The following is a 15,399-nucleotide window of genomic DNA, read 5'->3' on the forward strand; positions in this document are numbered from 1 at the left end:
GTTGGCAGACTCCCATGTACAATTGTGATCGGGGACAGCCGTTTAAAAAACGACGGTTTTGCCGGGCCCGCACTCACGGGAAGAGAGAGAGGGGGAAGTAGAGAGAGGGAAGAGGAGAAGGGGAGAGAGCGAGAGAGAGGGGAAGAGGAGAGAGAGAAATTTTTGGATTTTAAAAAACGCCGGTTTTGCCAGTCCCGCACTCACGGGAAGAGAGAGAGGGGGAAGAGGAGAGAGAGAAGGAGAGGGAGAGAGGGAAGAGGAGAAGGAGAGAGAGGGAAGAGAGAGAGAGAGAAATTTTTTGAGCTTCAGGCCTGCCTGCACACGCACCGATTGGTCGACCGTCAGGTCACCGAAGCGTAGGATTGGTCAATCGTCAAGTCACTCAACACTCAACTGTAGGATGGCCCGGCAGCGATTGGTCGACCGTCGGTCAACTGTCAGGTCACTCGATTGGTCAACCTTCACGTCACTCAATGCTAATGAGCAAATGAGTGGAACTTTTCCCATTTAATGAGCGGACTTTTGAACGTTTTTTGGATACCGCGGGCGGAATTTTTGTCCGGCCGAAACGTAAATACGCCTATGACCGGTCCGTAATCGTAAGCTTTCTTTTGATGTGACGCGCGCGTAGGTACGCTCTATTACTTTCAAACGTATAGAGAACGGACGGACAGACAGACAGACAGAAGAGCCGCTTTATATATATCGATGCATGCACACACAACAAGTTTCCATTGAGATTTGCCCCAAAGCCGCAGTGAATGAGCTGACCCGCTGGAAATGTCACAATCTCAATCCAACTCTCCATTCTCAACCCAACAGCCGCTACCGGGCATGCGCCGTGAGCCTGGCTCTGCGCCTGCGCTGATCGCTTGTTGTGCGATCTGATATTTTCCACAGACTGTGAATCTGAGACTGGGGAGGGAGGTTTCTCAGCCTCGGGGAGCCTGGGCAGTGGGTCCGCAGTTACTGTGGGCAGCACGGGAGGAACTACACAGTAAGATCCCACAGCTGCCTGAATTCCCCATTCTATTGACATTTAGATAGATAAAGAAACAGCAATAAGGACATAATCTTAGACAAGATCAATAAACTGCTCTAATAAATAAACACCATCCCATGGAACGGCTGGTAAAACAGTGGAGAATTCTCCTGCAGCCCTGGCCCATATTTCTCACCCCGTCATTATCAAAACAGGTTTATTAGGGTTTGACTCCACTGGCTGATCTTGGGATCATGCTGTGCGCAGCACGGATGGCCCTGAACAATGCCCATATAGAGTCTTGTGAATGGACGTTAATTTCCCGGACGGACTATTTTAGAACAATTCTCCCCACAAGTAAGTACACAGAGGTGCACAGGACCGGGAATACCTGGATATCTGGAGCTTCTGCTGCTCCTGGATATTTCACAGCCCTCGGTTCGAATTTCCTCAGGTCTTTATCCATGTCACCCTTGAATTTGCCGAATCTGATTACTGCATATCTCGCGATTCAGTTTCAGTCCGCTCACTACTCAGCACTCTGAAAGTTCCGTCCTTGTGAGTGAGTTAAACGCCTAAACTGCCCACAATAATAAGACACGCCCTCTCGTTTGTGACAGAAAAATTTTGATTTAAATTCATCAACATTTGACCGTCTCAGTGCTGATTCTATTGCGGCCTCTGGATTAAATTGTCAACGTTCAAATGAAAAACACAGAATAGATAGGACAATCTAAAAACATTCATAATATACACGGCGATAAGACAGGAATTGATAACACCAACATTTCCCCTCCCATGTTGACACAATGAAGCCAGTGTTTAAGGTCTGTCTCACCTGACTAAATAAACAGGACAATCGGATTATTGATGAGATTACAGAAACTCTCACCACATTTTAATATAAAGCGCATTAAATTCTCACTGTTTATTTCAATATAATTTGCAGGAAGTGCCAAGCCCAGACTGGTGAATGGAAGCAGTCCCTGTGCTGGGAGACTGGAGATTTACGGGAGTGGAACCTGGAGCACAGTTTGCGGTGATGGGTCCTGGTTCTTACCGAATGCGGAAGCTGTTTGTAACGAGCTGGGCTGTGGCTCTGCAGTAGCAGCGCCGCTTGATGCTCACTTTGGAGAAGGATCAGGGCCTGTTATTGGTCCGCCTGGCTGCGGACACCAGCGGGATGTTGGAGTAATCTGTTCAGGTAAAAACTGATTGTTATGGAAACATACGGGTTACCAACAAGTAGCGTGCGGCCGCCTCGCGACAGATTATAAATATTCACATCTTGATAAAGGAGAGGGTGTTAAACACTGTTTAGTATTACCTTTCTTCCCTTTCGGGGGAAGAGACAGAATGGTCCACAAATGACCGTCATAATTCACTGCTGACATTGGCTGCCTTGGCCAGTCAGAAGTTAGTTGTTATTTTTCAATCCTATTGCTTTGACTGGGCAGTACAGAGCTGACAAGGGGTAAACATTTGCTGCACCTTGTGCTGAGCGGTCTCACTGCTCCTGTTAATGTTTGGGCTGGCGCTGCACCTTGTGCTGAGCGGTCTCACTGCTCCTGTTAATGTTTGGGCTGGCGCTGCACCTTGTGCTGAGCGGTCTCACTGCTCCTGTTAATGTTTGGGCTGGCGCTGCACCTTGTGCTGAGCGGACTCTGACTGCGCCTGTTAATGTTTGGGCTGGCGCTGCACCTTGTGCTGAGCGGTCTCACTGCTCCTGTTAATGTTTGGGCTGGCGCTGCACCTTGTGCTGAGCGGACTCAGTGCTCCTGTTAATGTTTGGGCTGGTGCTGCACCTTGTGCTGAGCGGACTCATTGCACCTGTTAATGTTTGTGCTGAGCGGACTCACTGCTCGTTAATGTTTGGGCTGGCGCTGCACCTTGTGCTGAGCGGACTCAGTGCACCTGTTAATGTTTGGGCTGGTGCTGCACCTTGTGCTGAGCGGACTCAGTGCTCCTGTTAATGTTTGGGCTGGCGCTGCACCTTGTGCTGAGCGGACTCAGTGCTCCTGTTAATGTTTGGGCTGGTGCTGCACCTTGTGCTGAGCGGACTCACTGCTCCTGTTCATGTTTGGGCTGGTGCTGCACCTTGTGCTGAGCGGACTCAGTGCTCCTGTTAATGTTTGGGCTGGCGCTGCACCTTGTTCTGAGCGGACTCATTGCACCTGTTAATGTTTGGGCTGGCGCTGCACCTTGTGCTGAGCGGACTCAGTGCACCTGTTAATGTTTGGGCTGGCGCTGCACCTTGTGCTGAGCGGACTCAGTGCTCCTGTTAATGTTTGGGCTGGTGCTGCACCTTGTGCTGAGCGGACTCAGTGCGCCTGTTAATGTTTGGGCTGGCGCTGCACCTTGTGCTGAGCGGACTCACTGCGCCTGTTAATGTTTGGGCTGGCGCTGCACCTTGTGCTGAGCGGACTCCGTGCTCCTGTTAATGTTTGGGCTGGTGCTGCACCTTGTGCTGAGCGGACTCAGTGCTCCTGTTAATGTTTGGGCTGGCGCTGCACCTTGTGCTGAGCGGTCTCAGTGCCTCTCAGTAAATCTCCTGTTGACTGGGATTTCACTGCACCTCCTGCTGAATGGCTTTTCGTTGCATTTCATATTGAGTCGCTTTCACTGCACCAGCTGTTGAGTGGACAGTCAATGCTCCAGTGGTGATTGTGGATTCACCTCACGCTCCAATCAAAATTGTACCTTTGAGGCAGAAATTCCGATCATTATGGTTGTGTACGCACCCGTAGGGACATCGGAAATGCCGGTTTCAGGAATGCACTGCGCATGCGCTGGAAACCGGCGTTTCCGATCTGTGAAGAAAGCTCACGAGATCCTCCGCCTGCCCTGGAGCTGGGCCTCTGCAGGTGGAGAATTCCGCCCTTTGGAGACCCTCCGCCTGCAGAAAGCACTTACAATTCTTCCACCTGTAAAAGCATTTATCATTTTAAATACTTTAAAGAAAGATATGTTTATTTTTAGTCCCGTTAAAGGCTTTAATTATTTTGTTCAAAAATTAAAATTTTTGTTTAAAGCATTTAATTTAAGTAATTTATAGTCATTTTAAAAATGTGATGTTTTTAAAAAATGTATTTGAAATTTTTCTTATGTTATGGGTCTGATCTCTATTCATAGATTTGGCTGGTCTTCCTGTCAAGTCTATGAATGGAGATTCCCTACTCTGATTGGCTCCCCATGGCCCACGTGATGCCAGGGGCGCTGCAAACTACCTGCGCCCCTGGGATACGCGTGCCCTGCACACCGGCAGTTTGAAGAGGCACAGCAACGGAAATCTGCGCCTCCCGGGAGCCTTCCGGTCCAGGCGTAGATTTTTCCAAATCGCAGCCCTCTGCCCGCGGGAGGTCATCGAACAGAATTACTGGGCCAGCAATCAAAGTAAGAATAATACAAGTGAGTGGCGCTGTTAACAATCCATGCTGGGACAATTCCAACAATTTATATTCGAGCAATACTTAGCTTGCCCAGATAGGTGGATATTTGTGCACATGGGGAATTACATTATTCCAATTCTATTTCACCCTTCAGGGTTTTCTACACCACAGTATTGTCCTCTGGTCTGTCCACTTACTCCAGATGGAGCCTTTGGGTTTACCATTCATCACATGTTCGCTCTGTACATTCATACATTTCCTACAACAAATTAATTGTTTCAATGTTCCTTTCTAATTCTAAAACTTCTGAACGAGTGAACACTACTCACCGACTAATGTTCAACGATTATCTAAGGTGGTCGCGGCCCAGAACCTGCTTTCTGTGACGGGGACAGTGAGTAATACAGAGAATCTCCAGATACTAAATTAGAGATTCAATTTCTCTGGAACAGAGAAACCTGTACATGGGATATTGTTTGAAATGAACCCATGGATAGCTGTATTCAAATTATTTTGTGGGAGCGAAGTTGGTCACAACACCTGGCTGTAGGGAAAGTACAGCATATTTAGGTAAATGATGCTGATCATCAAGAGTAAACACATGCCTAGGTTCAGAAGAAACAGAACCGTGAACAATCATGATACTAAATGCAACAACCAATTATTCAGAAGTGAAGTGGAGAAAAGTAACTGGTGAAAAATGCGTGATCGCGAATCGGGGCCTGTCCCACACTCAGTCCGAATTTCTTTTCCATTGAAGTCGTCTTTCTGTACTTCGGCCCAAGAACAATTGCACCTCCAACAATTCTGCAAAGAGGAATCTAAAGTAATTGCAGATCATGGTAAAAGGGTGGGCACAGAGATTAACAGGAACGCGGAATTGAGTGGAGCAGAACCGCAAAACATAAAAGTGTGAACTGAGTTCAGAAAATGAACATGAAGAGGGCAGAGAAGACAATATTACAATCTAAAGAACTGGTGATTATAAAATAGATGATGCACTAAACGATGACCTCCCCTACCTCTAGTAATTGTTAAGTAACAAAATAATTACAATTAACCATTTCAGTGAAAATAATCTCGAGCGGCTAGAAAAGTATATGGGCTGAAAATTAACAAGTTCCCAGGTCTGGACGGTGTTTATCCAAAGGTGACAGAGGACAGGAATGGCAATGGTGAAGGGCATTATGAGGGATTTGGTTCATTGTAGCCTGAGGAAGTCTCAGAATGCAGTGAGCCCAAGGGATCTGGCCCAGGTGGAATAGAATCAAATATTGACAAAACAGTAAATTAGCAACTCGCAGGTTAAACAGTAAATGCGGCGTCAAATATATGATAGTTTCGGTACAGAATAGACACATTCCCACCAGGGGGAAAGGACGGTCATGCAGAGCTCGAGCTCCCTGGATGTCTAAATATATAGAGCTTAAAATTAAACAGAAAAGCTAAGTTTATGATAAGTGTCAGCTTCGTAATTCAATAGAGAACCAAGCTGAATATAAAAAGCACAGGGTGAACTGAAAAGAAATTAAGAGGGTAAAAGTGAATTTATGGGTATAGATTAGCGTGTAACATCAAAGGGGAACCAAATGTCTTTTATAAACATATAAATAGTAAAAGGATAGTCAAAGGAAATGTGGAGCCAAGTGGGCACCAGCAAGGAAATCTTCTCGTGGAGCCAGCCGGCATGGCTGAGGTACAAAACGAGTACATTGCCTCTACCTTTACTGAGAATAGGACGCAGCCATTGTCCCATTAAAGGAGGAGGTATTAGACACATGGGATAGGAGTAAAAATAGATAAAGTGGAAATATTTAAAAAGCTGGCACTGCTCAAAGTAGAAAAGTTACCTGGTCTGCAAGGAATGCATCCTAGGATGTGGAGGGAAGTAAGGTTGAAAATTGCAGAGGCTCTGGCCACAGTCTCCCAATCCTCCTCAGATATGGAAGTGATACCAGTTGACTTGGTGATTGCAAATGTTTCACCCCTGTGCAAAAAAGGGGCGAGGGGTAAACCTGTCAACTACAGCCCAGTCAGCCTAATGTCAGTGGTGGGGAAACATTTAGAGATAATAATTCGGGTCAATATTTATTGGCACTTAAAAAATATTGGTTACTAAAAGAAAGCCGGCACGGGTTTCTTAAAGCCAAATCGTGTTTGACTAACTTGATTGAGTTCTTTCATGAAGTACCGGAGACAGTAGATGAGAGTAGTACTGCTGGTATTGTTTATATGGACTTTCAAAAGGCGTTTGACAAAGAACTACATGATATATTTAGCAGCAAAATTGAAGCCGATGGGATTAAAAGGGCAGCGGCTACGTGGAAACGAAATTGGCTAAGGGACAGAAAGCAGAGATTAGTTGTGAACGGATAGTTTTCAGCCTGGAGGGAAGAGTGCAGTGGTGTCACCCAGTGATCGAAATTCGGGCCACTGCTCTTTTTGATCTATATAAATGACGAGGACTTGGGCATAGAGGGCATCATTTCAGAGTTTGCAGATTCCATCATCTGACGGAAATGTATCAAACAGTGACGAGGATAGTAACAGACTTCAGGAGGACAAAGACAGACAGGTGGAATGGGCAGACAGATGGCCGCTGATGTTTAATGCAGAGAAGCGTGAAGGGATTGGTTTGGCGGGAGGAATGAGGAGAGGCGATATAAACTAAATGATACCATTTAAAGGGGTTGCAAAACAGAGAGAACTGAAGTGTACGTACACAAATCTTTAAAGATGGCAGGACAATTTGAGAATGCTGTTAAAATGGCTTAGGAGATCCATGACTTTATAAATAGAGTCATAGAGTACAAAAGCAAGGACGTAATTTTAAACATTTATAAAACACTAGTTAAGTCCCAGCTGGAATATTGTGGCCAATTCTGGACACCACACTTTAGGAAAGATGTGAAGTCTTTAGGAAAGGTGCAGAGGGGATTTAATGGTATGATACCAGGGGTGAAAAACTTCAGTTACCTGGAGAAACTGGGTTGTTCTCTTTAGAGCACAGAAGGTTAAGTTGGGGGGGGGTGGTGGATCTTCTGATGGAAGGTCATCGACTTGAAACATTAACTCTGTTTCCCTCCCACAGGTGCTGCCTGATCTGATGAGTATTTCCAACATTTTCTGTTTTTATTTCAGATTTCCATTTTGCTTTAGTATTAATGTTAAGGGGAGATTTGATATAGGTGATTAAAATCAGGTAGGGATCCGATAGAGTTAATAAAGATGAAATTTTTCAGTGGCACAATGCTGGGTAGCCAGAGGACAAAGATTTATGGTAATTGGCAAAATAACCTGAGGCAAAATGAGGAGAAATGTTTATGCAGCGAGTTGTTATGATCTGGAATGCACTGCTGGGAAGGGTGGTGGAAGCAGATTCAATAATAACTTTCAAAAGGGCATTGGAGAAATACTTGAAGTGCAAAAGTATTGCAGAGCTATTGAGAAATGACAGGGGACTGGGACTAATTAGATAGCTCCTTCAAAGTGCTGGCACAGGCAGGATGGAACGAATGGCCTCCAACTGTGCTGTATCATTCTCTGATTCTGTGATTCTGAGTTATGTGTGATTGAATTTTTGAGCAGGTCCTTAACAAGGAGGTCAGGGGAATGTCTTTGGATGGTGTCTTTATGGCATTAGATAAGGTTCTGCAAAAGCGATTATGAGCATAAATAAAAGTGCCCGTGATTGAAGGTTACCTTTTAACCTGGGCTAGTAATTGTTTTGGTGGTAGGGCACAGGGAGTACAGATAAAGTGAAAACATTGATTGGCGGGATAAGGCAAGTAATGTTCTTCACGGATCTGTATGTGGGCTCAGCTTTTCACCATATTAAGTAATGACTTGGATGATGGAACAGAAAGTTGTATACCCAATTTTGCAGATTATTCTAAGTTGGGAGGCACAGTAAGTTGTGCAGACGGGATCAGAAAGTTACAACGGGGCACAAACAGATCAAGTGAGTGGGCGAGTCCGTGGCAGGTGGAATTCATTGTAGGCAAGTGTGAAGTCATTCATTTTGGATCCAAGAAAGACCAATCGGTATATTTTCTTAATGGTGGGAGACTAGGAACTGTGGAGGAGCAAATGGGATTGTGTGCCCCGGCAAACAAATCACTAACAGCTATGCGCAGGTATAACAATAATGAAAAAGGCTACTGAAATATCAGGCTTGATAGCAAGCAGGCTGGAATACAAATGAGAGGGAGTGTTGCTTGATTGTACAGAGCCTTGGTCAAACCCCACCTGGAGTACAGCGTTCAGTCATGGGCACTAAACATCAGGAAGGATATATTGGTCTCTGAGAGGGCGCTGCGCAGATTCACCAGAATGAAACCAGGGCTAAAAGCGTTAAATTATGAGGACAGGTTTCATAAATTTGCTTTGTATAACATTGAGCTTAGAAAGTTCAGGGGTTATGTAATTGAGATATTTAAAGTGATACAAAAAATTGGATGAGTAGATACCAAGAAAGTATTTCCTCTGGTGTGGGAATCTAGAACTAGGGCACAATCTTAAAGTTAGAGCTCGGCCTTTCAGGCGTGAGATCAGGAAGCACATTGACATATAAAAACGGTAGCAGAAATCAGGAATTCCCTCCCCCAAAAGACAGGTGTAAATTTCGAGGCTGAGATCGATAGATTTTTGGTAGGTAGATGCATCAAGAGATCTGGAGTGAAGGCAGGAACATGGAGTTGAGGTCCAGATCAGCCATGACCTAATTGAATGGAGGAACAGGCTCAGGGGCTGAATGGTCTACTCCTGTATCTATATTCCTGGTTTTATTAATAGTAGGAACACAGCAGTAGCAATACTAGTGCTAACAGCTGTAGTATCAGTGAACTCATTAGCAGTAATAATGGTAGTTGTAGTAGTGGTATCAGTAGCAAGACTAGTATAATAGTAATACTAGCATTAATAGTGGTAGTAACAGTCGTTGTAATGGTGATAATAGTTGTAGAAGTAATAATAGTCATGGTGATAGGAGTAATAGTTGTTTTTATTAAGCTGTAAACAGATGAGATGTGAATCCAGCTTAAAATATTTTTCCGACGTTATTTTAATTCATCAATATAAAATTAATATATTAATATTTAGTTCACAGAGATCTCAGACTGGTATCCGGGGACACCGGGTGCTCCGGCCGGGTGGAAGTGCTACACGGAGAGCAGTGGGGGACGCTGTGTGATGTTTACTTCGGTTTAGAAGACGCCAGCGTGGTCTGTGAGCACCTTCAGTGCGGGGCAGTCACCGCAACCCCGGGAGCAGCTCACTTTGGGGAGGGAACCGGCCCAGTGTGGAAGGAGAACTACAGGTGCCGGGGGAACGAGTCCCGATTGTGGGATTGTCCGGTTTCATCCTGGGATCAGTTTAACTGCTCACATGGAAATGACACCAGTGTCATCTGCTCGGGTGAGTCAACTCAGTGTATTGAACTGTAGATGTTTCCATTGACACTGAGCGAGTCTGGGTTCTGTTTGTCGGTCGATTTGTCTCAAGTGAATTAGTAATGAGCCAAAGGTTTCAATGCAGCACAAGTGCAGCTGTCCTTAGCCCGCCAGTACACTTCACACCTAATCTCAGCTGCCTTTTGTCTCCACGGGCCATTACCATCTCATATGACTTCAAATACCTTTTATTGTCTCCTTTTCTTCTTTTGTTCGATCGCAGCTTTGCCTTCGATCTTTTTATTTTCTTTCCAGTTTTGAAGAAGGGTTTCAACCCGAAACGTCAACTCAAATTTCCCTCCACGGATGCTGCCTGACCTGCTGAGTTTTTCCAGCATTCTCTGTTGTTATTTTGTAATCAGTGACTGTCTCGTGTTGCGGTGTTTATCTCTGTCCGAGTGAATCCAGAGCATTACCCAGAATGCACCACCCAGAGCCGCTGGCAGAAACGTTCAAACTGCAAAACGGGGATCGCTGCTGCCCAATGGAAATGCTGCACCTGTATTTTATTATTGATATTATTCATTCACGGGATGTGGACCTCGCCCCAGGACCAGCAGTTATAACCCATCAATCTTCCCCCTTTCCCGCCGTTAGAGCAGTGACTATAAATCAAATATACTTGATTTGCTGCGAAATAGTTTGAAACGCTCAATCAATTTAAACTTTTCTCTGTTTCACTCCATATTGGATAAGATGAACTGTGAGCAGCCGAGACTCATGCTAAGCCCGTGCTTCTGCCTTTGATCACAGCTCATATCAATAGCCGGCCTGGGCCGCCCGCTCCCAGTTTGTTTTTAACCCCTTTCCCCAGATTAGCCTCCGGAAGCTGCTCGGCGTCTCTCTAAACTCAATTCACTGAGAAAAGGTAATGGGGGAGAGGATCTGCCTACAAGTCTTGTGGGTAATTATTACAGGAATTTAATCATTAAAATTTATAATAACTGTCCGGGTGAGAGTTAGTTAATTATGGGATATTTTGGCTCAGTTTAACCGTTGTTTCAGTTTCCAAACTTAATTTTTCTGGTTATAGTTTCTAAGGGCTCTGTTGTGTAGTGGGGAGTCCTAGTAAACAAGGGCCCTTGAGTATATCATTCAATTTTCTTTTAATTAGTGGTATTCATTTGAATTAATTTAATTTGAATTAAAAAAGGGTCATTCATGGCAGCACAGCTCGGCCCCGTGGCATGCTCCTCCTGCACTATGTGGGAATCAGGGACACTTCCTGTGTTACTGATGACCATGTGTGCGGGAAGTGTATCCAGCTGCAGCTACTGACAGACCGCATTGTAGCGCTGGAGCTGCAATGGATACATACTGGAGCATTCACGATGCTGAGGACATAGTGGATAGCATGTTCAGGGAGTTGGTCACACCGCAGGTAAAGGCTGCACAAGCAGGAAGCGAATGGATGACCGCCAGGCAGAGTAGTAGGCGCAGGCAGGTAGGGCAGGGGTCCCCTGTGGCCATTCCTCTCTCAAACAGATTAACCACTTTTGATATTGTTGAGGGAGTTGACATATCGGGGGAAGGCAGAAGTAGCCAACTTCCTGGCAGCACGGGTGGATCTGCTGCACAGGATGGGAGGAAAAAGAGTGGGAGAGCTACAGTAATAGTGGATTCTATTGTAAGGGGAATAGATAGGCATTTCTGCGACCGCAAATGGGGCTCCAGGATGGTATGTTGCCTCCCTGGTGCAAGGGTCAAGGATGTTTCGGGGCGGCTGCAGGGCATCCTGGAGGGGGAGGGTGAACAGCCAGCTGTACTGGTGCATATAGGTATCAACGCTATAGGTAAAAAACGGGATGAGGTCCTAAAAGCTGAATATAGGGAGTTAGGAGGTAAATTTAAATATAGGACCTCAAAGCTAGTAATCTCAGGATTGCTACCAGTGCCACGTGCTAGTCAGAGTAGAAACATAAGGATATTTCAGATGAATACGTGGCTAGAGGAATGGTGCAAGGGGGAGTGATTCAAATTCCTGGGACATTGGAACCGGTTCTGCATGAGGTGGAACCAGTACAAACTGGACAGTTTGCACCTGGGCAGGACAAGGACCGATGTTCTAGGGGCAGTGTTTGCTAGTGCTGTTGGGGAGGGTTTAAACTAAAATGCCAGGGGGTTGCGAACCTGTGCAGGGAGACAGAGGAAAGGGAAGCAACGATAGAAGCAAACCAGGAAGGAGAAAAGCAAAAGTGGAAGGCAGAGAAATCAAGTGTGCAAATCAGACACGGCCACAGTAAATAATAATTCTAAAAGGACTAAGAGTGTTAAAAAACAAGCCTGAAGGCTTTGTGTCTTAATGCGAGGAGCATTCATAATAAAGTGGATGAATTAGCTGCATAAATAGATGTAAACCGATAAGATATAATTGGGATTACGGAGACATGGCTCCAGGGTGACCAAGGCTGGGAATTCAACATCCAGGGGTATTCAATATTCAGGAAGGACAGGCAAAAAGGAAAAGGAGGTTGTGTAGCATTGCTGGTTAAAGTGGAGATTAACAAAATAGTAAGGAAGGATATTAGCTCTGATGATGTGGGATCTGTATAGGTGGAGTGGAGAAATACCAAGGGGCAGAAAACGTTAGTGGGAGTTGTATAGAGACCCCCAAACAGCAATGCTGAGGTTGGGGATGGCATTAAACAGGAAATTAGAGATGCGTGCAATAAGGGCACAGCAGTTATCATGGTTGACTTTAATCTAGATATAGATTGGGATAACCAAATTAGTAACAAAATTGTGGAGGCGGAATTCCTAGAGTGTATACGAGATGGTTTCCTGGACCAACATGTCGAGGAACCAACTAGAGATCAGGCCATCTTAGACTGGATATCAGGTAATGAGGAAGGATTGATTAGCAATTTTGTTGTGCGAGGCTCCTTGGGGAGGAGCGATCATAATATGATAGTTTTTCATTTAAGATGGAGAGTGAAATAGTTGACACAGAGACTAGGGTCCTGAATTTAAATAAAGGAAACTACGATGGTATGATGCGCGAACTGGCTAGGATTGATTGGGGAACGTTTCTTAACGGGTTGACGGTGGAGAGGCAATGGCAAACATTTAAAGATCGCATGGATGAAGTATAGAATTTGTTCATCACTGTCTGGCATAAAAATAAAACAAAAAAGGTGGTGCAACCATGGCTAACAAGGGAAATTAGGGATAGCATAAGATCCAAGGAGAGGACATATACATTGGCAAGAAAAAGCAGCAAATATGAGGATTGGGAGCATTTTAGGATTCACCAAAGGAGGACAAAGGTGAGAAGTAAGAGGAAGGCAATATAATATGAGAGTAAGCTTTCAGGGAACATAAAAACTGACTGTAAAAGCTTCTATAGATATGTAAAGAGAAAAAGATTGGTGAAGTCAAGCATAGGTCCTTTGCAGTCAGAACCAGGCGAATTTATAATGCAGAACAAATAAATGGCTGAACAATTAAATACATACTTTGGTTCTGTCTTCACAAAGGAGGACACAAATAACATCCCTGAGATGTCGAGGAAAATAGGGTCGAATGAGAGGGAGGAACTGAATGAAATCAGTATTTGTAGGGAAATGGTATTAGGGAAATTGACGTGATTGAAGGCCGATAAATCCCCAGGGCCTGATAATCTACATCCTAGGGTAATTAAGGAAGTAGCCCAGAAATAGTAGATGCATTGCTGATCATCTTCCAAAATTCTATAGACTCTGGCACAGTTCCTGAAGATTGGAGGGTAGCTAATGTAACCCCACTATTTAATAAAGGTGGTAGAGCGAAAACCGAGAATTATAGACCAGTAAGCCTGACATCAGTAGTGCGCAAAATGCTCGAGTCCATTATAAAAGATGTAATAGCAGAGCACTTGGTAAACAGTGACAGGACTGGACAAAGTCAACATGGATTTACAAAAGGTAAATCGTGCTTGACTAATCTACTGGAATTTTTTTGAGGATATAACTGGTAGAATAGATAAGGGAGAACCAGTGGATGTGGTGTATTGGAGTTTCAGCAGGCTTTCGATAAGGACCTGCATAAGAGGTTAACGTGTAAAGTTAAAGCACATGGGATTGGGGGTAAGTTTCTGACATGGATAGAGAACTGGTTGGCAGACAGGAAGCAAAGAGTTGGAATAAATGGGTCTTTTTCTGAGTGGCAGGCAGTGACTAGTCGGGTACCGCAGGGATCGGTGCTAGGACCCCAGCTAATCACAATGTATATTCATGATCTAGACGAGGGAACTAGATGTAATATCTCCAAGTTTGCAGACGACACATAGCTGGGTGGGCGTGTGTCCTGTGAGGAGGATGCCGAGAAACTCCAGTATGATTTGGACAGGTTGAGTTATTGGGGAGATGCATGGCAGATGCAGTATAATGTGGATAAATGCGAGGTTGTCCACTTTGGTGGCAAAAACAGGAAGGCAGATTATTATCTGAACAACAATAGATTGGGAGAAGGGGAAGTGCAACGAGACCTGGGTGTCCTTGTGCACCAGTCGCTGAAGGTAAGCATGCAGGTGCAGCAGGCGGTTAAGAAGGCAAATGGTATGTTGGCCTTCATAGCAAGAGGATTCGAGAACAGGAGCAAGGATGTCTTGCTGCAGTTGTACAGGGCCTTGGTGAGACCACACCTTGAGTATTGTGTGCAGTTTTGGTCGCCTTATCTGAGGAAGGATGTTCTTGCCATGGAGGGAGAGCAATGAAGATACACCAGACTGATACCTGGGATGACAGGAATGACGTATCAGGAGAGATTGTGTCGATTGGGCTTATATTCGCTGGAGTTCAGAAGAATTAGAGGGGATATCATTGAAAATTACAAAATTCTAACAGGACTAGACAGACTAGATGCAGGAAGGATGTTCCCAATGGCGGGGGTGTCCAGAACCAGAGGACACAGTCTAAGGATAAGGGGTAAGCCATTTAGGACAGAGATGAGGAGCAATTTCTTCACCCAGAGAGTGGTGAATCTGTGGAATTCTCTACTACTAGAAAAGGTAGTTGAGGCCAATTCACTAAATATATTCAAGAAGGATTTAGATATATTTTTAAGGCTAAAGGGATCAAGGGCTATGGGGAGAAAGCAGAGACAGGATACTGAGTTTGGATGATCAGCCATGATGTCATTGAATGGCGGAGCAGGCTCGGGGTGCCGAATGGCCTACTCCTGCTCCTATCTTCTACGTTTCTATGTTTCTGTGTTGCTCTCAATGTGTTTCTTTTTGTAGATGAAGGTTGGCCGCCGAGACTGACTAATGGGGGAAGCCGCTGTGACGGGCGAGTGGAGATTTACTACAACGGCAGCTGGGGGAGAGTGCGGGACAACCTCTGGGACCTAAACGATGCCAACGTGGTCTGCAGACAGCTGGGCTGCGGCTCTGCGATAGCCGCTTATAACTCTTCAAAGTACGGAGAGAGTGAAGGGCCCGTGTGGGTGAATGATGTCCAGTGTGAAGGAAACGAGTCTCAGCTCCGGAACTGCAGCTCATTCACATTGAATCCATCTCTCAATGACAGCATCGGCGTAGGGGTCCTGTGTTCAGGTGAACAAATGGTTCAATTTTACAGAACCATCAAGGGGAATATCT

General features: G+C 45.1%; 1 protein-coding gene across 1 annotated transcript in view; it reads left to right on the top strand.

The window, feature by feature from the left end:
- Window positions 1–15,399, top strand: part of LOC147098145 (scavenger receptor cysteine-rich domain-containing protein DMBT1-like) — a 530,447-nt gene that overhangs the window by 484,389 nt on the left and 30,659 nt on the right. The window contains exons 4-6 of the mRNA XM_085970833.1: window positions 1,932–2,186; window positions 9,472–9,786; window positions 15,040–15,354. Coding sequence (XP_085826959.1) covers window positions 1,932–2,186; window positions 9,472–9,786; window positions 15,040–15,354 — 885 coding nt within the window. The remainder of the gene's footprint in view (window positions 1–1,931; window positions 2,187–9,471; window positions 9,787–15,039; window positions 15,355–15,399) is intronic.

This window comes from Somniosus microcephalus, chromosome 30, assembly GCF_052327205.1.
Source record: "Somniosus microcephalus isolate GS21.2 chromosome 30, FLI_Smic_1.0, whole genome shotgun sequence".
In the NCBI taxonomy this organism is placed as follows: Eukaryota; Metazoa; Chordata; class Chondrichthyes; order Squaliformes; family Somniosidae; genus Somniosus; species Somniosus microcephalus.